The following is a 23,934-nucleotide window of genomic DNA, read 5'->3' as shown; positions in this document are numbered from 1 at the left end:
TCCTATAGTTTTATGCTTCCTGCATACTCTTGAATCCAGTGTTTCTGGAAAACATGGCAACTCAAAAAGACAAATGCAAGGGACCCCATTAACAGTCCTTAATAACATAAAGTGAACCAAGGAATACTTTTATAGTGTCCAGGTTATCAGGGCAAACAAAGTAATCCTTGAAAAAATGGAGAATGGAAATGAAAGCAGAGAAGAAAAAGAATCTGGAAATGCAGAAGGAAATCCTGGTCTATGTCAAGAAATTGGAACATGGAAAAACGTGACAGAGGAAAAAGGACTAAAGGCATTAAAGGTCAAAAGATATGAACAAAGTTCTCAAAACAACTGCAAACTACTAACCATATGAAAGGATGTTCCAAAACACATTAAGAAAAATGAAAAAATAACCTTGAGGTTTTAGCTCAGACCCAGAAAACTGGAAAAGATGATAGAAGACAGCAACAGTTAATGTTGCAGGGTGTGGAAAAATAGGCTCACTAATGCAATGTTTGTGGAACTGTGAAGTAGCACAACTATTATGGAAAGCAAGCTGTAATTATGCAAATAGGGAGACTAAATTATCCATACCCTCTCAGCCAGATTCCACTGACAGGCATATATCCCAAGTAACTCACTGACAACAAGAAAGCCTCTGTATACACCAAAATATTTATAGCAACACTTTTTTGTGGTACTCATTGTTCAGGGAACAGCTAAACAAACCATGGTACGTGAATGTGATGGAATATTACTATGCCTTAAAAAATGATGAATATGATGAACACCAAAGAAGCACAAAAAACTTAAATGAACTGATATGCAGTGAAGTAGACAGAACAAAGAAAACAACATTCACAAAAACCACAATAATGTAAACTGAAAAGAACCATAAAATAATAAAAAAGTGAATGTTCCAAAATTACAAAGAAGCATGGTGCCATAGAAGAAATGAGAAGATTCCTCCCACTACACAACTACACATACGTTATAGCTCTCTTAGAGAGGGAGAGATACAGGTAGACATTTAGGCAATGTACAAACAAAATATACAAAAATAATTTTTTTTAATAAAAGAGGACAGATCCATATATGAGGCTTTTCCCAAATAAGAGACACATAGTAAGAGGCTAACAAATGTTCTTTCATTCTTTCCACATCTATAAAATGGGGAAGATAATGCATAATGCTGCCTCAGCCAACCTGTTTTGAGACAATAACATTAATTATGGAATCCCTATAGCATCTTTCAAAGCCCAGTTCAGGGGCCACTTCCTGAAAGAGATTTCTTCTTAATGTCCCCAACCCCTACTTATTAGCACTGTCTCCCTCTTTATATTAATGTGTGTATTTATTTGCTTCTGTACATAATGTATTCCCCAAAGAGAATGCAAACTCCTTAAAGGCAGGGCCTACTTCATTTTTCTGTCTTTTTAAACTCAGCACCTAGCACAGAATTGCACATATTATGGTTATTATTAACAATAATAATAAATGTTTGTTGGATAGAACTGAATAATGAAACCCTACCATAACATCACTAAACCCCAATTATTGGTCCCTTCATATGGTTTAAAAAGCTGCACTATATAAAACTGCTCAGTTTTACCTTAAACTATGTATCTAAGGAACCAATTAACTACATTAAATTTGGAGTCTGATATTTGCACTATAGTTTCCTCCTCTGGGAGGCAGGTACAACAATCAGCACCACTTTTTAAAAGATGAGAAAACCAAGGCTCAGGGTGATTACAATGACTCACCTTTCAACCCAGAGCTAAAAAAGGAAGATTCCAAGTCAGGCCTGTCCCTACCCTGTGGCCTGCAGAGTTGCTCCCAGAATGTACTATAATTCTACACTTTTCTGCCTCCACATCTTGGAGCTCGGCCTTCTTCCCACCTGGAATTCCCCAGTCCATGTCTACACCTGCTGAAACCCTACCCTCGTGAAGACCTAGTGTTAGTGTCACTTCTCCTTGGAGCCCCTCTAGCGACAAGTAATTTCCCCCTCATCTGAACTCTTACAAGACTTTATTTGTAGTTTTCTTGTGTGCGTGTGTGTGTGAGTGTGTGTTTGTGTGTCTATCTTTGTGAACGTGTCTTATCTCTTAGTAACTCTAAACTCTTCACAGGCAGGACCTGTGCTTGATTCATCTTCACATCATTCATGTTTAGGAGGTAGTCAATAAATATTTGTGAGATAAGTGAACAAATGAATTACAAACTTCTATAAATGATGCCAAATAAAATTAATAAAAGATGGGGAAGAAAAAAAAAGCTTTATTAATGTTCACATTAAAGCTTTCTGAAATTATATTTGGTTTACTTTTCCAGTTTTTAAAAAATCAATCTTTGGTAAATTCAACTGACATACTAAATGCCTAAAGATGCTTTAGGTGTGATCATCAAAATACAGAACAATTGATATATATTAAATATAAAGAAAGATGGGAAGAAAAAGAGAAGGAGGGATGGATGGAGGGAAGGGGAAAAGGGGGGGAGGGAAGGAATAAAGGAATTAAGAACCTAACAATGATCCAGGCACTGTGCTAAGCACTCTACAAATAGGATCTCATTTGATGGCCCAGGCCATAGATGCTACTACTATTCCCATTTTACAGATGAAGAAATTGAGGCAAACAAAGGTTAGGGGACTTGCCCAGAGTCACACAGCTAGTGTTTGGGGCCCAAATTGAATTTAGGTCTTCCTAATTCCAGACTCAGCTCTCTATCTGCTGAACCACCTAGTGACCTCCTATGAGAAAGTATACAAAGCGCTGAAATTAGAAATAGTTGAAAATTAGATTATCTTCTTTATGCATGAGGTTAACAATTTAATACATATAAAATCTGAATTACCCTAAATGATATTTCTAAATTTTCACCTCCCCAGATATCCATGCCACTGTCATATTGTCCAAGTTCGTTGAAATAGTGTCTGTTCATAGCAAATAAGCCTCCCGCCATTGTTGGTGACCTAGAAGAAGAAAATAATCATCACTTTGATTCCATACAAATGGTTATTTTGGAAAACTTTTCTCTGCAAGTCAGTGTAATTTTGCAGCAACTGTCTATAATAAAACTAGAAAAATACCATAGAAATACCAGGTAGCATTGGCAGTTATTATCCAGCTACATGGTTATATTGCCCAGTAATCAGACACAACTGAATGTTCCAATTTTTTTATTATAAACATTTTAAAAGAAAGTTTTCTAAAATGGAAGGTGTTTATTTTCCTTTTTAAAAAGAATACAATAACCTTTCCTTGATAACTCAGATTTCCTTATTGGGTATTATCCTCGAATACTCTCATGCACTCAGGTCTATTAAGGCACGAAAGAGCTGGTTTCCTCCACCAGGGTGCATGGTTTTTAGGGCTTTTAAATGGCCCCAGACTGCAATGCTTTTAGGTCCTTTTGATTTTTATAGCTTTTCTCTTTCTTCCCCACTCCCTGTGAAGCTAACAAGTATCATTTCTTGCTGCGTCTATACTATGCCTGCTTCTAGGAACTTGTTTTCCCTTTTAATTTAGTATTTCTCATCTAGTATGGGTTGAGAAAGGAACTAAGATAGTCAGAATGAACTTTAAAATAGACAAACAGAGAGAGAGAGGGAAAGGGAAAGGGAGAGGGAGAGGAGGAGGAGGAGGAGGAGGAGGAAGAGGGAGGGGGAAGGAGGGAGAAACAGAGAGAATATATACATCAGGGCCTGAAGCAGTTTCTAGGGCTTTAGTGCATGGGCTTTGATTCATCTTCTGGCTATTCTGAGGACTTTTTTGCTTTACTTCATGCTTTTTCAACTGTGTAGAGAGTTAAAGCTGCAGGGTAAACTACCTTTGGATGTGTTCTGTACTATTACATAACTAAAATGACTTAATAGGTAAGTAAAGTTAAATTATATTAACACTGATCCACTAAACTACAAGGCATGAACAATTAGCAGGGCTTAGCAAAGGCATAAATTTTTTGTGGAATTAAAACAATTCAGGAATATTAGTCACTGATTAACATACCCATATGGACCAAAGTTAGAAGTCCAGATTCTGCAAGTCAGACATCTGTGAAGCTAAGTAAGTACAAATATCATCTAAAGTGTTTTAGAGTATAATCAAATGTGCTTCTGAATATATATACAAACACCTAAAAACCTGCAAAGTGTCTGTTGTGTGATGTTACTAAATCTCTCTAAAAATAAACACAAGAGATTTTAGAAACACAAAATAACCACCTGCCTACAATTTCTGCTAATATTTAAGGAAATAATCATAAAGCACTTTATTCTTTGCCTTACAACTACATATTGCAAGTGTTCCAATCACAAGATCAAACCTTACTTGATTGGTGCAATAGCGCCTTCTGGTCCTCCTAACTCAGAAAAGGGAACAAGATCCCATTTAAAATGTAGACCCCAGTTGAATCCTCCACGTACAATAGGAGATGAGCTATACATAAGTGTATCAGCACTGATAATATCAATCACAGGGCACACCACCGTCCTATGGTCTTCTTGAATTGGAACCAGCAAAGGTTGTAGCCACATCTTGTTTACCTCACAGTGACTATCTAGGAACACAAGAACTTCTCCTGGGAAGATAAAAATTATAATAATCTAATAGCTTTCATTCTTGTTAATATAATAATAAATTATTATTATTATGATAATCTAATAATCAATTCTGGTCCCAACCCAAGTTAAAATGAATGAAATGTTAAAATTTCATATTCTAAAATATAAATGCCACTCTTATTTACTGCTTAAAATATAATTAGGAATCATTAATTTACTACTTACTGTAAATTAGGAAGCACTATATAACTTGGGAACATCAGTCAAAAATACATTTTTAATGGTGCTGTTGGAGGAATTTAATAACCACTCAATTTTTTTTTTTTGTCTTTTTGAAGCAGAGAAAGCAAGGCAATTGGGGTTAAGTGACTTGCCCAAGGTCACATGGCTAGTAAGTGTTAAGTGCATGAGGCCAGATTTGAACTTAGGTCCTCCTGATTCCAGGGCCGGTGCTCTATTCACTATGTCACCCAGCCGCCCCCATAACCACTCAAACTTAAGTGACAAGACAAGAACTCAAAAGATGCCTTATCATCTCAGTTATCTGAGATGTCCTAGAATGAACTTATCTCAAATGTAGATAACTGGAAGTTAAACCTGTTTTTTGTACCAAAACTTTAAAATAACCAGTTTAACCAAAACTCTTTCTAAAATTTAACATATACCTTTTAGCCTTGAAAACATTAAAGTCTTAAACATATTTTAAACTTTTTCTTAATGATGTTGAGCAATCATTATGAACCCTATCCTACAGGATAACAGAACCTGTCACAAACTATCTACTTTTAAGAATTCCCCTAAAAACTTTGAAGATAATACATGCCTCTTCCACCAACACTACTGTGATTTTTTTTAGGATTTCTTTTCTGTCCTTCCCCATGACTAGTATTGCCCCCCAATGCAACAATCTATCATCACATATTCTTCCTCTAACCTCTTTCAATTTACTTTTTTATAAAAATGTTTTATTGCTGACCTTTTTCTATCACAACTCCTGCCTCCATCCCAATACTTACTCATCTTTGTAACAAAGAAAAATAACCAACAAAGTAACCACACTTGAAGGTATATGCAATGTTATGCTTCTGGGATGCCCCATTGCCTCTAACAAGAGAAAGGAAATATGTATTGTCCACTCTTCCAAAAACAAAATTGGTCAGCGCAATTAATATGAAATTCTGTTGCCATTAGTGCTATTTTCACTGACATCATTTGAGTCACTTTTAACATTTTCTCCCTCGGGTTCACTTTAATTCTGTTTTGTAACTGTGCTGGAGGGACTTAGTTTTTTAACTGTCACCAGCTGAGGACGATGCTGAAGCAAAACATATTAACAAAATATAAGTAATGGAATTCAGTAATATTTCAGCTTTGCACTTTTGTTCATTTAATATTGATGTGAGATTACCCAGAGAGAATAGCTATGTAAAAATTTCTGACTTCAACTCCCCAGCTTTATGTAGGCTAGAAAAGTTTCTGAATCATGCTTAGGTCGAGCAATATCTTTTATTACTCAGCTAAATCTTACCTCTTCTACCAGAAACAGGCCAGGCATTTGGGGACTCTAAATTACGATCTGTCATATACCCCTACAGTATCTCTCGGATATGTTAGTGGTCGCTTTCCAACAAAAAAGTGCACAGTATGTTATACCTGTAGCATGAGCTGCTCCGATCATTCTCCCTCGAATCAGTCCCTCTCGTTTTTCATTTCTTACCACTTGGATTTTTCCAGGAAGATATTTTTGGACATATTCATCTAGCTCTCCTTTCAAATCATCTGAAACAGCCAAATAATTACTTTTTCTTTATTACATTTCTAAAATATTTTTAATGTAGAGGCCTCATTTTAAAGACCATTTGGTCTTTTATTCTGTGTATTATTTACAAAAGTAAAAAATATGGATAAATCTTAAGGTACTAAGATATTTATTGATATTTGTTAATACTTTCACATAAGTGATTACAACATCCTTCACTGAAAAGTTAAGTAGAATGTTTTTTTTTTCATTTTGGAATTATCATTCACTGAAATGTATCAATATTTAATGAAATTTTAATTATTCAATTATTGAATTGAATATTATTTGCACTAGTTCACTGAGTGGACTAATATCTAACATAATTATGGAAAAATACTCTGTAATTCACTGTTTCTCCTGTAATTAAGAAGGCACTGGCCTGGATGAGATTTTTTAGTAAATTATATTAAAGCTAAAAAAAAGTTCTATTTGAAAATAATCACATAAGCTATATAGAGATTTATGTCATTAATTAAGAAAAGAAATTCTAAGCCTTAAGGTATCTTTATGAGATTGATTTATGACCTATCAAAAATAATTATTAATTATTAAATACCTACTATACGCCATGGTAGGCTCTGGAATATACAAAGATGAAAAGTAAAACAGTCAGCATCTTGGAGAAACATACAGACTAACCTAAAATTTAATATATACCTTTTGGCCTTGAAAACATTAAAGTCTTGAATGTGTGTGTGTGTGTGTGTGTGTGTGTGTACACACACACACACACACACAGATATACATAAAAGCACAAAGCTAACACAAGGTGATGGGGGAGGCTAGTGGAATCAGAAAGGCTTGATATACAAAATGACACATGCTGAGCCTTGAAGGAAACTAGGTATTCTGAGAGATGGAGGTGAGGAGGGACGTTACAGGTATGAGGGACACTTGGGGCAAAGGCATATGCCATGTGTGAGGCATAGTAAGGAGACTACTTGGCTGGATCATGTGGGCCTGAAGGAAATTAATGTGTAATAACCTCCAGCTACTCTGGCCCACTTGTTCCTCACATACAAAATTCTATCTCCCAACCTCATGCCTTTTAGCTAGTTGTCTGCCATGCCTGGCAAACTCTCTCCTCACCCCAACCCCTGTCTCTTCCATGGCTTTCAGCCAGACTCAGCCAAAACCTTGGGCAGGAGGCCTTTTCACGTTCCACATCCCCTTTCCCTCTCTACCAAAGCCTCTCCTCTCAGAGATAACCTTCCATGACATATATATGTGTGTCTACATGTATGTGTAAAAATTGTATAAATACACACACACACACACAGCCCTGCATATATCTTATAGGTACATCATTATCCGCACACTGTCTCTTCCATACCAACACGAGCTCCTAGAGAGCTCTGAGACACTATGTTTTTGCCTCTCTTTGTATTTCCAATGCTTATCACATCACCTGGTCCATAAAAGGTATTTTAATAAATGCTTGTTCACTTGCTTGACTTAATGAGCCTGCAAAGGAAGACTGGGACCAGGTTGTAAAGGGATTAAAATGACAAACAGAGGACTTTACATTTTATTCTAGATGTAACAGAGTAGATAGTAAAATACTGTAGTTTACTGAACAGAAAATTGGCATGATTACACTGAACGCTTTGGGAAATGTACTGTTTAACTGATTGGGAAGGGACAGTTGGAGGCAAAAAAGGGGGGTGACAATAATTCAGGTGAAAGGTGATGAGAGGCCAAACTAGGGAAGTCTAAGTGGAGAAAATTGGATGATGAAAGAAATTTTGTGGAGCTAAAAATTAAAAAAACAATATGCTAAGTGGATATGTGAAGTTGTATGAAAGTAAGGAATTAAGAATGACATTGAAGTCACCAACCTGGGTAACTGAAAGGATGACAATGCCCTCCATAGAAACATGGAAGTTCAGAAAAGGGTGAGGTTTGAGAAAAATGAATTCAGCTTTATACATAAGGTATTTGAAATGTCTACAGTACATCAAGTTCAAAATGCCTAGTAGGCAACTGGAGCTCAAGTTACTAGCATTAAAATGAAAAATAAAACAATCAACAAGCATTTATTAAGTACCTACTAAGTGTGCTGCCCCAGTTTTCCCAAATTATCAACATTTAACTGGAAAGTCAGGCAATTAATCAACATTCAACAAATCATTAATAATCGAAATCAATTATTAAGCTACTATGTGCCACTCTCTGGGGATACAGTCCCTGCACTCAGGAAACTTACATTCTAATAGAGGAGATACCACGTGTATATATCAGGATGCATATGTGTATATACACATGTGTGTGGGGAGAGAGAGCATCTCAGGGACAGGGGACAACAGTACAAAGGCAGGGAGACAGGAGAAGGGCACATTATGACTGAGGAGTTCCTAGAGTGAAGCAATGTGTAACATGACTGGAAAGGTAGAGGGAGGCCAGGTTGTAAAGAATTTTATATGGAGAACAGAAGAGTTTATATTTGATCCATGAGGCAACAGAGTGTCTCTGGAGTTTATTCCAAATCATTTCACATTTCACGTGTGGAGGGAATTAGGTCATATTCTCACCATTCCTTCAACAAATATAAGTAACCACCTAAGGTGATGTGGGGATATATTAGCTAAGTTCCTCTCCTCCAGAAGCTGACAATCTCTAAGAAATAAGTTCCAATTTCTCCATTCTGCCTCCACTACCACATATAATGTGCATTTATCTTCCTTGAGCTTTGGCTTCCCACTTACCTAATTGGCACCCAGAGCAACCACCCCCTCCTCCAGATCTCAGTCATGCTCCATCTAGGCAGCCCACTAGTTGTTAGCAAAAGCAGTAAGAAGCCCCACACATTTCTCTTATCTCCAACCCTACAGAAGAGAGACTTCAATTACCTGACAGTTTTTCTTTTCAATTTTGTCCCAAGCTATGTATATATCCTTAAGCATGGATAATCTGTCTGATTTTCAGGGTCTTTTTAAAGTGCAGAGATGAGTTTGCTAAGCAGAGGTAATAAGAACTAAGAAAAAGCCCAGCTTTTTCCATTTCTCTTCACTCTATACGTTTCTATGATTTTTGACTAGTTAGGGTTGCTCTCTTGTAGGTATCTTCCATTACAGCTTTTCCATAACCAATCACAGTTTTCTAAACAAGGCATTTCTCAAATTGCAAACACTTGATTTATGAGTAAACCATATTACAAAGGGCAGGCTGCATGTTCCATAATCCTAACACCACCTGTCCTAAGACAGTCCTAATCTAATTGCTTGGAAGAGTAGCCAAGCTGTCCTGGGCTAATGATGTCAACTGGTAAAAACTCTGAGGAATACCTGACTTTAAATTTTTTTTTCTCCTTTCTTCACCGTCTTAGAAACTAGGCGCAATGTCCACTTAAGAACCTTTCCCCACTTTCATAGCTCATAGCGCAATTAATTCCACTTTAAAGCATCTTTTTCTTAAAAATGTGTGTGTGAAACCCCTATCCTTCTAAACCCCAGCACTATCCTTCTTCCCTTCTCTCTCTCTCTTTTTTTAAAGCAATTGGGGTTAAGTAACTTGCCCAAGGTTACACGGCCAGTTATTTTGTGTGGGTATTAAGTATCTGAGGCCTGAACTGATCCCGGGTCCTCCCGACTCCTGGGACGGCGCTCTTACTCAACTGTGCCACCTAGCCACCCCAAAGCTGCATCTCAAAGAGCTTTTGTTTTTTGCTTTTTGGAGGGCAATTGGGGTTAAGTGACTTGCCCAAGGTCACATGGCTAGTTTTTGTGTTAAGTGTCTGAGTCCAGATTTGAACTCAGGTCCTCCTGACTCCAGGGTTGGTGCTCTATTTACTGCGCCACTTAGCTGCCCCTCTTCCCTTCTCTCTTGTCCAGTAACCTAAGGAAAATTTCTCCCCCATTCTTCCATCTCTGAACCCCAAATCAACCTTAATAATGATTTTTTTAAAAAGTGAAATAACAAATGAAGGAAAAGGAAAGTCATAAGTTTTCAAATAAGTTGGACATGATTAATAGTACCATCATCATACCCTTGAAACTGCATTCCCTTTAGAATATCCACAAAAATTTCTATCTACCTGTATTTTAAAATTAGAAGACATTTAAGACCTTAGAAATCACAGACTAATACCCTCGTTATAATATTCTTAAATCTATTTTTCTCAAGTAACATGACTGCAATTAAAGAGAAAGTACTTTTCACTTCATGGTATTAATATGTTTTATTTAATTATTTCTACTGTTTTCATGGCAACTGCATGGTATTCAGCAATATTATGGGTTAAAATAAACTTCTATGGGCTAGTCAAGAAACTAACCAAAATTTACAACACTGTATCATGGTAAAATGAGTTAAAAATTGCAAACAAGTAACTCAGAAATGACCTTTTGAAACAAAAACCATTTGTAAGCTGAAAACTGCCTATAGCAATATACAATTGCAGCAACAAATTTCAAACACTGAACTTGGATAACAGAATTTGTCCACAGGCTAAACTACTCCAATTCCTTATTAAAACTGATATATTCAAAGTTTAGAATATTTAACTATAGCTAACCCTACTGGAATTTTATGCATAGCAATAGTTTTTACTTTCCATTTTGAATGTTCAGTTATGTGCATGACCGTCTCTGTTGTTGAAAGAAAACAGAAAATTCCTGGTATTATCAGTACTGCCATCCTAGATTAACAACATCTAGTCCTAGAGTTGTATAGTTGCACTCACCAAATTCACTATTATCATCTACCAAGATAATTTCATGAAGGAGATGGGCTGGTGTTCGATCTATGACACTATGTACTGTCCGAAGCAAGGCAGAAAAGGCTTCGTTGTAGAAACAAATCACAATACTGGCAGCTGGAAGGTCAGTTGGATATGACTTTTCTTTACATCTGTGGACATAATTGTCAGAAAGCTGTGAATTTTAAAAGCCTGATATGTTTCAAGATATTTTTCATCAACCATTTCATGATCTCCTTCTAACATTCTCCTCTTCCTTGCTCGTTTCCACTCATTCTTAGAAGCACACAGGGAAACAGGGGTAAACAGCCTACACATCTAGGTGGCATTCCTATATATATATATATTTTTTTTTTCCCTCCTTGACCTGTTCTCTGTCTTATTCTGAAAACTTTAGTCGAAATGTATCGAGAGTACATTAAAAATTACATTAAAAAGAAGAAGGCAGAAAATTGACATGAGCAAAACTACAGTGGCATTGTTATGGAACAAATAGCCAGCATACTTCTTCTGGTGAAATGACAGAAGTTTCAAAAGGAATATAAATGAGAAAAATCTAATTTAAAAAATTCACTTTTAGCAGATGGTCAACTTCATGTCCAACAGTTCTAAAAAATAAAATAAAAATGGAACTAATAAAAATTCTAAAATGAATCATTAAAGCCAATTTAACTCAAAATCTTAAAAGTGTTGACTGAATAGATCATTGCGATCAATATCACAGAAAGGGGGAGGGGAAGGGAAAAGCAACAAAGTACAATATGAATGGATGTTGCTCTCAAGGAGCTTTCCACATGATGGAGGAAGAGGGTAAATATTTACAAACATGCATGAACAAAGGAAAATGTGATAAATTGAAAGAAAAAAAGAAAAGAGTTATGAGGGATCTGGGGAGCAAATGATAAATTTTAGCATGAGAGGAGGTAGGGAAGACTACATGGAAGAAATGGCACCACAGCTTGGTCTTAAAAGAAGAGAGAGACTTCAAAAGCAGATGGTAGAGAAAAGACAGGGAAGAGCCCTTTCCTGGTGTCATGGAGACAGAGACTAAGTAATGGCACAAAGATGAGAGAGAGGAGGGTAAGAATAGGAAACACAGAAATTCAAGGTGGGTAGAATATGGAGCCCATGTAGGGAAGTATATGATAGGGTTGGAAAGCTAGGTCAAAGTCAAATGATACAGGGTCTTGAAACCTAGAATCAGTATTATAAAATGTATTCAGTAAGCAATAAGTAATGTCCTCTGAAGGTTTTTAAGTAGAATTATATGATCTTCTTAAAAGAAGACCAATATGTTTATGTGGCATTTGAAGGCATATTAAAATTCCTTCATCTTCTAAAGACACCAATATGGAATTTGTAATAACCTGGACCTATATTAGGTTTAAAATTGGCCTGATCTATTAACCTTTCATCAAAGATAACATAAATTGTGGAATCAGGATTTTATAGGAAATTGGAAACATACATTTTTCCTTTAAAAGGGAGTCAACTGAGATAATGTTTTGCAAACCTAAAAGGATGATATAAATATATTATAACTCATAATAATCACAAATTATTCTTAATTAATTATTAAAGCAGGTCATTTTAGGCCGAAAAAAGGCAACAACATTTCATTGGCATTATCTAAGTTGTTTTATGTTGTTTTAGATAGAGCAAAGACCATTCTTATGCACCACCATTTCAATGGAAATCAGAATCTAAAGGAATGAAGAGAGGTAACAAATTTAGTACTTATTCCAATGCCAAATTTCCTATTTCCTCACCGGTGAAATAAGGGTGCTCTATGAGATTGTCAAGAAGGCCCTTCCAAGCTCTAGCGTCTATGTTCCTATGAATATTAATATTAATGGTAACAATAACAACACTGAAATGGTGCTTTGAAATTTGGAAAATTTTACATACATTTACATAAGTTTTAGTCTCAAACAAGCCTGTAGAGCAGGTACTATGGGTAATATTATTGTTTAGGAAACTGAGGCTCAGGGTGGTAAAAGTGAATATAATCACTAGTAACTTCAAATCTGCATCTGTCCCAGCAATAAAGAAATTCTACATATTTCTATAACTTTTAGAAGTCAAAATAAGTTTTAACATCAAGTTGCCATTATTTACTAGTTAGGTTTTCTGACTGTCAAAGTTTTCAAAGGGGGGCGGCTAGGTGGTGCAGTGAATAGAGCACTAGCTCTGGAGTCAGGAGGACCTGAGTTCAAATGTGGCCTCATACACTTAACACTTACTAGCCATGTAACCTTGGGCAAGTCACTTAACCCCAAATGCCCTACCTTCCCCCCTCCAAAAAACAAAAAAAAAAAAGTTTTCAAAGGAATATTCACCCTCTCACTCCTTAGTCTAAACAGGCAGCTAATAATTTGCTTAGGTTTATCATCTTGGATATCTCTTTTTCATACCAAAATTTTACCTTTCCTCATCTTATAAACAGACAGGAATTCCCTCATCTGCCTTATGCTTTTTCATCCCTATGACATTGCTGATTCTGCTTTTTATTTTTGGTTTAACTTTCTAAATTATAAACTTGATTAACAACAAAAAACAAACTTTCAAATAAAGAAAAAGGAATTTTAAAATAACTTACATGAAGTCATAAAATATCTATTATTAGAGAAGTTTTAAAATTTTTAAATGTTGTTGTTATGACTTTTTGGGTCATGCTAAGTTAAACACCTACAAGTTTCTTCCCAGTCCCTGCAATATTTTCATGCATAAATTGTCTATCTTTGTGGAATGGGGTGGGGGGAACAGTTTTCTACATTTCTCTCTTGGTTTGTTTAAATAGATTGATCTCAACTCATTCCCAGGAAAATGTAAATTCCTTTAGGACAGTAACTTTTCCATTTTCCTTTTTATATCTATAGTACCTAGCACATAGCAGGCACATGAGAGATGCATGAATTGAAAAATATGTTTCTTTATATAAAGATCCTATGCTTAAGACACATCTGTCAATAAGTAAGAATTAATTTCATTTTTTTTTGCCTTTTTTTGGAGGGCAATTGGGGTTAAGTAACTTGCAAAAGGTTACATGGCTAGTTTTTTTGTGTGGGTGTTAAGTGTCTGAAGCCAGAACCGAACTCCGGTCCTACTGACTTCTGCGGCCGGCGCTTTACTCACTGCGCCACCTAGCTGCCCCTGAATTTCATTTTTCTGTATCACACATTTATGATTTGTGTATATTACCACCTTAGAACACAAGCTGTTAGACGGCAAGAATAATATTGTGAATATGCTCTAAAAGTATTCATACTTCATGAACTTTCAAAATGATTGAAGACTAAGTTACTTTAGTAAGTGAACCTTATTAAACTGTGGTTGAGCTCATATCTGAGTGGAGAGAAAGAAAATAATAGCTCACGTTTCTAGAGTACTTCATGTTTCCACAATACTTTCCACATGAGAAGACTAAGATTCAAGGAGAACATGAAGTATTAGCCCCTTATTAAAATCATGAAAATGAGTCTCAGAGAGGTTAAGGAACTTGCTTATGATTTCAAAGGTATTCAAAGGTAAGGCCAGGCCTCAACTCTAGGTGTTCTGACTCCCAAGTCCTTCATTCTCTCTACTCTATAAGCCATCCCACATCTCATAGTGAGCAAAGAACAAATAAGGACCTATTTTTGTGTGTTTTATAACATACATCAGAATATTATGATGACATGAAGAACAAATTGAAAAAATTATTGCTTGTTATACAAATAACTTCCACTTTAATTATTTGCTTCTCGTTCATCAACATTTACTCTAAGTTTAATTTAACTGGTTTTCTGCCATTCCTCCCTACATTTCTTGGATGGCACAAAAAAAGCCCTTTTATTTCATAATTTATTCAGTAGCTAAACATTCAACTTGAGGAATGAATCCTCCCTTAAAGTCATACTGTGTCCTGAGAGTTCATTAGTTTTACTTATGACCTGGAAAAACTGTTTATTCACCTATATTTTTTACCTTTCATCTATTTGCCACCTAATTTGATATTTCTTTTTTTTTTTTTTGCTTTTTGGAGGGCAATTGGGGTTAAGTGACTTGCCCAAGGTCACATGGCTAGTTTGTGTGTGTGTGTTAAGTGTCTGAGGCCGGATCCAAAACCAGGTCCTCCTGACTCCAGGGCTGGTGCTCTATTCACTGTGCCACCAAGCCACCCCCATAGAACTGTCATTTTTTTTTTTTTTGGTTTTTGGAGGGCAATGGAGGTTAAGTGACTTGCCCAAAGTCACACAGCTAGTAAGTGTGCCAAGTGTCTGAGGCTGGATTTGAACTCAGGTCCTCCAGGGCCATGCTCTATTCACTGTGCCATGTAGCTGCCTTGATTTGATATTTCAAAATAAATCCAGTAAGCTCTGAATCATGATATTACAAACTCAGATCATCTGGCTTCAATTATTATAGTTGTAGAAATCTGTCTTAGGCAGCACCAAATATACTATAATAGTTGAAAAAACTGTCACATTTTAATATTATTTTCATGATCTCTTAAAATGGACCCTTAAAGAACAATATTAAATTGTAGTAACAGAAATCATTATGACAAACATACTCTGCGTTCCTTGTATCTGGCACATCTCTATGGTAGCCCAAGCGGTTACTGATAAGTAAATTAAAGGCATGCTTCTGATAGCCCAAGTCTCTCAATTCCTGATCTCTTTCATTAAAAATCATACCTGTAAGAGAAAGAAGTTAAAGTCAGTATATCATGTCTAGAAAGGATTACTTTTTCTACTGTAACAGACCAAAATTAATAACAGGAAAATTAATTCATTCCATTATAACTAAGTATCAGTCATGTTCCTTAGATCTAAGTTACTCCAGTTACAAAAAGATGGATTAAGGTTAGAAGTGAAATCCTATTCACAAAGTTATTCAACAACATATAAATACAACCAACTACTTGTTCACCGGACATATTCTAAAATCATTTGATCATACCTGGAAGACATACCTTCTGATTACCAAGGTAAACCATTTTTCCTAATATACAAAATCAGAGACAAGGAAAGCAATAGGGATTGTGCCTATTTTCATTAATATGTGGAGAGCTCCCAGGAGAGGAAGTTTCCTCTACTAACACAGTTTAGCAACTTCTCTGCATTGTACAGGCTTAGAGAGGGCCTAGAGCAACAAGAGCTGTTCACAGCCACACAGCAAGCATATGTTAAAAGGGAGGACTTGAATCCAGGTCTCCCTGCCTCCAAGGGCAACTCTATCCACAACAGCACAACCTTGCATGTGAAACGATATATAAAATATTTACTACAATTACTTAGCTATAAGATCATAGAGCTTCAAGGGACATAAAGAGTTCATTGGTTAAAACTTCAACCTAATGTTCAAGCCACTCTCAAGAACCTGTTGAAGGTGTGACTTTCAATCTCCTTGGAAAAGGAGACTCCCTAAATTTCAACCTTATACAATTAAGAAGCTTTTTCATATACCTGATAAAATGTTTTGTAATTTAAAGAGGTGCATACTCTTTTTGGATAGGTGGCCAGAGTTAAGGACAAGTATAAACTGAGACAGAGAAAAATAAGCAGAAATAGGCTAACAGTTTGTAATATGACCACAATAACAAGGAAAGCAACGTGAAAAACTAGAATGCTAACCAATGTAGTGACAAATCCTTACTTCAGAAAGCTGATAGTGAAGTATGACTCTAGCCTTTTGTCATGGTAAGGGAATTTGAAGATCTTCCTACCGCCTCACTTGGAGTCCAACAGGAGAAGCTTGCTTAGGGGAGGCTTGTTTTACAGGAAGGCACACCTTTTGTTACTTTGTAATTAGGCAGTGGGTCATGAAAGTTGTGTTATCTTCTGACCCTAGAGAAGGCTATATATATATATATATACACACACACACACACATATATACATATACCGTGTTTCCCCGATAATAAGACCTATCCTGAAAATAAGCCCTCCCCTTACTGTGTAAGATTCCTCTAAAATAAGCCTTCCCCCGAAAATAAGCCCTATTGAGATTGCTACTGTAGTGAAGGTGATCCCCTGTGCTACACGCTACATTATGGTACCCTCTGTATGCACTGCCCCCCCCCCGTGAAACGCACACCGCGCTCCGAGCTGCATCCAATCAGAGCTGCAGCAGTGAGCGCGCCATCCTGTTCTTCCCCAGTGATTTGCTTATTGAATAAAGGTACTTTTTTTTTGTTCACGTTTACCTGTTTATTAAAATTGCTGTCAATGTTCATTAAAATAAGCCCTCCCCTGAAAATAAGCCCTCTGGTGTTTTTCTGTCCAAAAAAATTAATAAGACAGTGTCTTATTATCGGGGAAACACGGTAGCTGCCCCAACCTAACATTATTTCAACTCTTGTTGCTGAAAAATCTTTCTAAAATGTATTAACACACTTCCCTGCCAATTTACTAAACTTAATTTAATCTTTCTTTGAAGATTTAAGATTTTCCAAAATGTTTCATTGTTCCTAAGTCTAATTCTCATTCTACAATACTGGAGGAGCAAGATGCAGAAAATATGAGATTGTACTGAATTTCTGTATAAATCTAAGGACATGTTATTTTTAAAAATAAACCTCTGATATCAGCTTGTTTTCTTAACATGATACTCTGATAAAATTAATATGCAAGAAGAACATGATAATTAAAGACTTTAATCAGCTGAATTCCAGTTAAAATTTTATTGTAATTCTGGGTCCTTTTCCTAACCTTTCTCACAACTCTTATCTTCTGATTCTTTAATGATTATGGTACTATTCCATAACTTGTCCCCAACTGTCCTAATCACAGGAATATTCTTTGCACTTCAATCTAGTCAGAGAAAGTTTTATTCTTCTATGTCATAACAAAAAGTCACACCAATAAAGTTTCTGAGAAATTACTAACTTCTGTCAGTTCACAGACTCCAGCTGAAATGACAAATCTGGAAACATCAACAAATCTCTACCACCATCCTTCATCTGCGCCTTTTAATTATTTTAAAGAAATAATCCTTTCCCCTTAACAGATGGCACTTGTTTTCAATTACACCATTATCTCCCTCCCACCAATTCTGTACTTTAATATATTTATCATTATTCTTCCTTGGATTCTTTCAAGGCCAAATACAAAATTTATCCTAAAATATTAAATCCAATTCTAATTAAGGCGCTACCATCTGTTTACTTTTTATTTCTGACTTTGATGATTCTTTTCTCTTTAGTTTTAAAATATAAGAAAGGTTTCCACTATTACTCCCCAGACACGTTCCTGGAGAGTTTGGGGAAATGATTAAGACTAAAATATGTGATTTAACCAGAATGGGGAATTCCCTCCTACTGAGTTGCCTGAGGCACACATTCATTAAGTGTCAAAAAACTATGAATACAGGTATTACCAAAAGACCAGCTCTCAATCCATACCTCAACTCTCTGTTGAGTTACTAGATAAATCTTGTCTAAAATAAGGAACAAAAAACTGACTTGAAAGTAAAGTGCACGGATTCTACTCTCTGTCTCTCTGTCTTTGTCTCTGTAGGTTGGTCTGTGTGTGTCTATACACAAATGACTTCATTTCTCTGAGTCTGAGTTTCTTCATCCATAAAATGGGAATAATAAAATTTATACGACCTCCTTGACAGGGCTGCTGTGAGTCAAGTGCTTTTTAATGCAATTCCACAAATTCCTTTATAACAACTCACAAAATTCATCCTGTATATGTTAAACGCAGATCTTAAATAGAGATCTTTACAATGTCCAGGCTGGCTTTTATCCAACATGTCATGCTGCCTCTCAGTTTAATTAAAGGAAAACATTTCATATAGACATAAACATATGAACAATATTTTTTTATTTTCTGCTCTTGGCCCACTTTCCTTCTTCTAATGTTAGAGAAAGTTATTAATTCACTTCTCAACCCCAGTTTTCTTTCCTCCTGATTAAATAATTTCAGTTCCTTTCATTTTACCTCAAAGTTTCTTTTTTAATTTTTAGTCTTCTTCTCCAGACTGCGATGACTTCTTCCACACATCTTATAAAATACATCTGCCAGAACAGGACTCAGTACACTTAATAAATGTTTCTTAAATTTGTTAATCTCTATGTAAATCACAGTCACAGTCACACCACTGACAAAAAAGTATTCTTTAAGATAAGTTCCTATTTTTGATTGGTATGACCAGTGAAATCTTTTAATTCTAGTCTCAAAACATACATCAGCTGAAACTGACATTTAATTCGTATTTCCTTAAAGACCTGTAGTGTTAAGATGGGCAAAACAGTTTCATATTCTACCAAGCAAGGCTCCAAATTGGTGACCAGCAGGATCCTAATCTCGCCATGAAGATTTTGTCACTGACTCAAAAAATCCATCAGAAATTTCACAATGCAATCATAAAGTACTGAATTTGGGGTAAGAGAGAAGTCCTAGGTTTAATCCATATTCTGTCACTTATTGTAACCTTGAACAAGTCATCTCACTTCTCTGGGCCCCTTGTGAAAAGAGAGGGTGGATCAGGTGACCTCTAAGGTCCCTTCTAGTTCAAAACCTGAGATCCTATAATCCTAGAATGTAAGCAATGAAATTCATATTTATCCTGAGAAAAAAACACCTCTAAGCAACATCAAGTTGAAAATGAACCCAACTTACCCATTTCAGGAGAGAGATCCACGTTGTCTTTGCCTGCATCTTCAACATGATTTTCTAAAATGAATCCAATCTTGTTGACTTTTGACTGTGGCTCTAACAGTCGACTCGGGCCACGAGTAAAACGAGGATAAAATTTCTTGGGGAATGGCCCATGGGGCTTAGACCCCTTGATGGGCACATTCTTAAAAGGCTGAGTCACTTCACTGAAGTTGAAATAAACAAAGAGCAAAACTGTCCAGGTCATAGATGTGAAAAGGCACCCATAGCAGAAATAGCGGAGTGTGACACTTCCCATTGTAGATCTAGCATTGCTGAAGGTCCATGTTCAACATTCTGAGAAAAGAAGGAAAGAAGTGAACTCATGTTAGACACTTCATTGCACTTGTAAATCATTTACTAAATTCACATTTAGTGCTTAAAAAAAAAACAGAGCCCTTTGGAAATAAGACTAGCTTTCAAATATATAATACATAATACAAAATACACAACCAAAATCTTCAATTCACCAAGTAGCATGCATTCTTAAGACTGTTTAGTCAGCACAACAATGCACACCTAATAAATTAAAAGCTATAAGGTGATCTCTAGATAGCTTCAAATGAAAAAAAAAAGTTTAAACAAAAATTACAGATAAATGTGCTGGTGCTTAATCAAGGTCAATGAAATTACTAAGCTATTCATTGGCCCATATAAGGAAGTACAGCTCCTCATTTATGCTGGGTTTATAGTTCGAAATTTTTTTCTGTATCCCACCTTTTACAAATAGGAAATACAAACAATATAATAATAATTTATGGCACCAGCACATCTAGTGATCGAACATGTCTTCAAGCTCCAAAATCCTGTGATTCTAGTTTTTTTTTTTATACTTGTGGATCTTGATAATAACAACAGCTAAAATTTATACAGATTCGAGGTTTGCAAGACATTTTATGAGGAATATCTCAATTGAACATGTTACCTCAAACTATTCTAGTTTGGCAGTAAACGGTCCCTACTAAAATATTCTATGTCTGCCACTAAAAACAGAAGTAGCAGCTTGGTGTATTTGCAATGGGTCCTGCACTGAGAATTAAGAGAACTCGTTTATAGTTCTGGCTATGTTACTAATTATCTGTGTGTCCTTGTACAAGTCAATCCTTAAGCCTCAACTTCATCTGAAAATGAAGGGGTTGAATCACAGTAAGTTTCCTTTCAGCTCAATCAACCTAAAATTCAGTAAACATGAATGAAAAGTCCTAGTTTCTAATCAATTTGTAAAATAACTTTGCCCCTGGTCTTATAACATTATCTAAAACCTTTTGTACTATCTTAAACTTTTTTTTTTTTTTTGCTTTTAGGAGGGCAGTTGGGGTTAAGTGACTTGCCCAAGGTCACACAGATAGTAAGTGTTAAGTGTCTGAGGCTGGATTTGAACTCAGGTCCTTCTGACTTACGGGCTGGTGCTCTATTCACTGCACCACCTAGCTGTCCCCTATCTTAAATTTTTAACTGAGTCCATTTGCATATCATTAGGAAAATGGTAACATAAGAAGCATTTCCTACCTTTTCTATATAGGTTGCCCAATAAAACAAGCCAAGATGCAGGCAGTCAGTGTTGAATAACTTATTAGCTAGGACTCCTTTATCCCCCCTAACCAACATCACTGTATCTAGTCTTCTCCAAGACGGCTATAAAAATTCCTGCAAATTCTCTTTTAGTTTAATCTTAAAATTGTATTTAAAATATACATCAGCTGAATAAATATAGGGTCAGACACTGAGATAAATCAGTGACACACGAAAATACACCCTGCCCCCAAAGGTACCTTTTAGTTCACAGTTTCTAAGGAATTTATTTTAAACCAATGATAAGATCTTTACAATAACATCAGGATTCAATAAGTCAGCACTGTTAAGCCTCAGTTTGAAAAATATGTAACTCTTCTGTATTAGTTTTACAATACAAACCCATGGAGAAGCAAAAATTAAATGCCAATCTCTGACTCTTGTCTGCCAGTATAAAGTGATCAAGTATCACTTGCCTTTGCCAATTGAAAGGAGCTTTAAAGGTGAAACTGGAGGCACCACTTGAAATTACTACAATGAAGTCATAAAATCAAGCATCAATGAAGGAAATGACATGTCAATATCAGCACTTTTAAATTAAAATGTGATCATGCCAGGAAAAATATCAACAGTATAAAATTAAACAGATATTTTCAAGGCAGAAAAATGGAGCTATTGAGGCTAAATAAAAAGAACCAGAGCTACAAGATTTGAAAGGAGCTGAGGTACTGATGTTACCTCACTGAAAACAAACTATTTAACTAAAACTGACACTTTACTTTGCTAAAAGCATGACTAGGAAAGAGTTCAAGACACCAGAGATTTTTCAAAATGCTACAATAACTTAAGATAAATTCTACTAAAAAGAGAAATGAGGTAAAAATCTAACATATAATTTTAAACAGCAATTTATAACTCCTACCATACTGTTTGAACAGAAGAGGTTTTGGTTTTGTTTTGAGAGTTGGGGTTTGGTTTTTTTTCTTTGGTGAAATTATCAACATTACATGGCAGATGTTTGCCACTGTAAAACACAAAGCTACCTCTGATACATGCATCTTAAGCCTTTATATATGTACCTTTTAGAAATTTGTTCTTATATTGGCTTACAGTAACTATTCTCCTTTGGGGAAGAAAATACTCTGCTCCCACATAAACCATTAATTCAATGCAGTTTTTGCAAATACTATCATGTTAATCTTAACATACCATTGTGAAATTAGAGAGCAAACACACAAAAAAGAGAGTGATAGACTAGGCATCAAGTAAAGTGAATTATCTCAATTTGTCATTGACCTTGAGTAAGAGAAAACCCATGATTCAATTTCAATATCTGTAAAGTGTTATTTTGTAATTATATATTTGTAATATATTTATAAATTTTATATATAAAAATACACATTTTTATATATAAAATGTATAAAGTAATATTCTTCACCCTGACACTGAAAACTTAATTATCTGGAATACAAGAATAGAGAATACATGCTGGAATTATGTTCCTAAAAAGTTATACATAAATCAAATCACTTTCCCAATGATTTATGTGAGAATTTCAAAGATGTCTTTTCTTTGTTTCCCAGCATAATCTGGATGTAATTTTCTATGAACAATTAAAAATATATATATTTTCAAACGTAAAAGTGTTTACATAATGCAAATATTTATCCTCACTTGTTTGATAAATTCATACCTTCATGCTATATTTCATTAAAATGGGGCTATAGTGTGGTATAGTTGACAAAGTATCAGGTGTAGGGTCAGAGGCTATGAATTCAAATCCTAACTGCAAGGTTGTGGGCAAATCACTTTCGCATTTTACTTTGGCTTCTTCTGTAAAATGAGGGAGGGTAAAATGAATGATCTCTCAGTTCCCTTATAGCTCTATGATAGTATGGCCCTATGAAATATAAATTCATTATAATGAACCTTAAGTATTTATGGAATAACAACAGGGCCTGAGGCAGCTTTTTCAAAGAGAGGTAAGGAAGTATAGTAATATAATACAGGTCGTTTCCAACAGTGCCTGAAACAACAAAAAGTATAAATGCTTATTGATTGATTACAGCAAAGCAGAAAAGTAAATGTTCAAGCCTAGGACTAGTGTTAATGAAATGGCTATGAGAAGGCTTATTTCTCTAAATCTTCAGAGAGTACAAAAAGACTGGGAGAGTTTCTGCAGGAGGAAGTTATTTTTGCTGTATCTTCTTGGTGCCACTGTGCTTAGTACTTTTGACCATGGCATAAATCCACTTATTTTCATTACCTCTACCCCAAACCCAGTGATTCTGTAGCCTCTTATAAGTTCTAAAGCTCAGTAACTTCTAGCTTGCTCCAACAGTCTTCTCAACTGGCTAGTGTCTTTGTTCTAAAGTAAGTCAAGGAAGCTTGGTGTTGTGTGGCCACAAGGAGCAATGGCTTGGGTTTAAATCTTGGCCCTGCCGTTTACTACTTGTATGATCTTGGGACTTCATTAAACATCTCTGGAACTCAGTTTCTTCATCTGAAAAATGACAGGCTTGAACTGACTCCTAAAGCCCCTTTTTAACTCTCAATCCTACAACCCTATGTTTCTTGGTAACTTGGAAAACCTCATACAAAAATTTTCAAACTGGCATGCACTTGCACTCAAAAGACTTTTCACTAAGATTTCTCTTTGATTCAATAAAGTAAAATCCAATTTTAATTTGCTCTTTCAATTAATAGTTGATTCATAAATACATAA

General features: G+C 35.6%; 1 protein-coding gene across 3 annotated transcripts in view; it reads right to left on the bottom strand.

Annotated features, from left to right (window-relative positions):
* Positions 1–23,934, bottom strand: part of LOC138158179 (polypeptide N-acetylgalactosaminyltransferase 11) — a 71,117-nt gene that overhangs the window by 16,215 nt on the left and 30,968 nt on the right. For 2 of the 3 annotated variants that reach the window (XM_069084263.1, XM_069084272.1), the window contains exons 2-7: positions 19,662–19,994; positions 15,605–15,728; positions 11,035–11,201; positions 6,206–6,331; positions 4,320–4,569; positions 2,845–2,962 (exon numbers count right to left, since the gene is read on the bottom strand). In XM_069084263.1, the coding sequence (XP_068940364.1) occupies positions 2,845–2,962; positions 4,320–4,569; positions 6,206–6,331; positions 11,035–11,201; positions 15,605–15,728; positions 19,662–19,956 (1,080 nt within the window). In that variant the 5' untranslated portion in view covers positions 19,957–19,994. The remainder of the gene's footprint in view (positions 1–2,844; positions 2,963–4,319; positions 4,570–6,205; positions 6,332–11,034; positions 11,202–15,604; positions 15,729–19,661; positions 19,995–23,934) is intronic. The other variant, XM_069084279.1, reaches the window with a different exon arrangement.

This window comes from Petaurus breviceps, unplaced genomic scaffold (assembly GCF_028583685.1).
Source record: "Petaurus breviceps papuanus isolate PSGF00001 unplaced genomic scaffold, PetGlider_PUasm1.0 115, whole genome shotgun sequence".
Lineage (NCBI taxonomy): Eukaryota > Metazoa > Chordata > Mammalia > Diprotodontia > Petauridae > Petaurus > Petaurus breviceps.
Note: the sequence above shows the minus strand (reverse complement) of the source record. Positions and strands in the feature narration are given on the sequence as shown.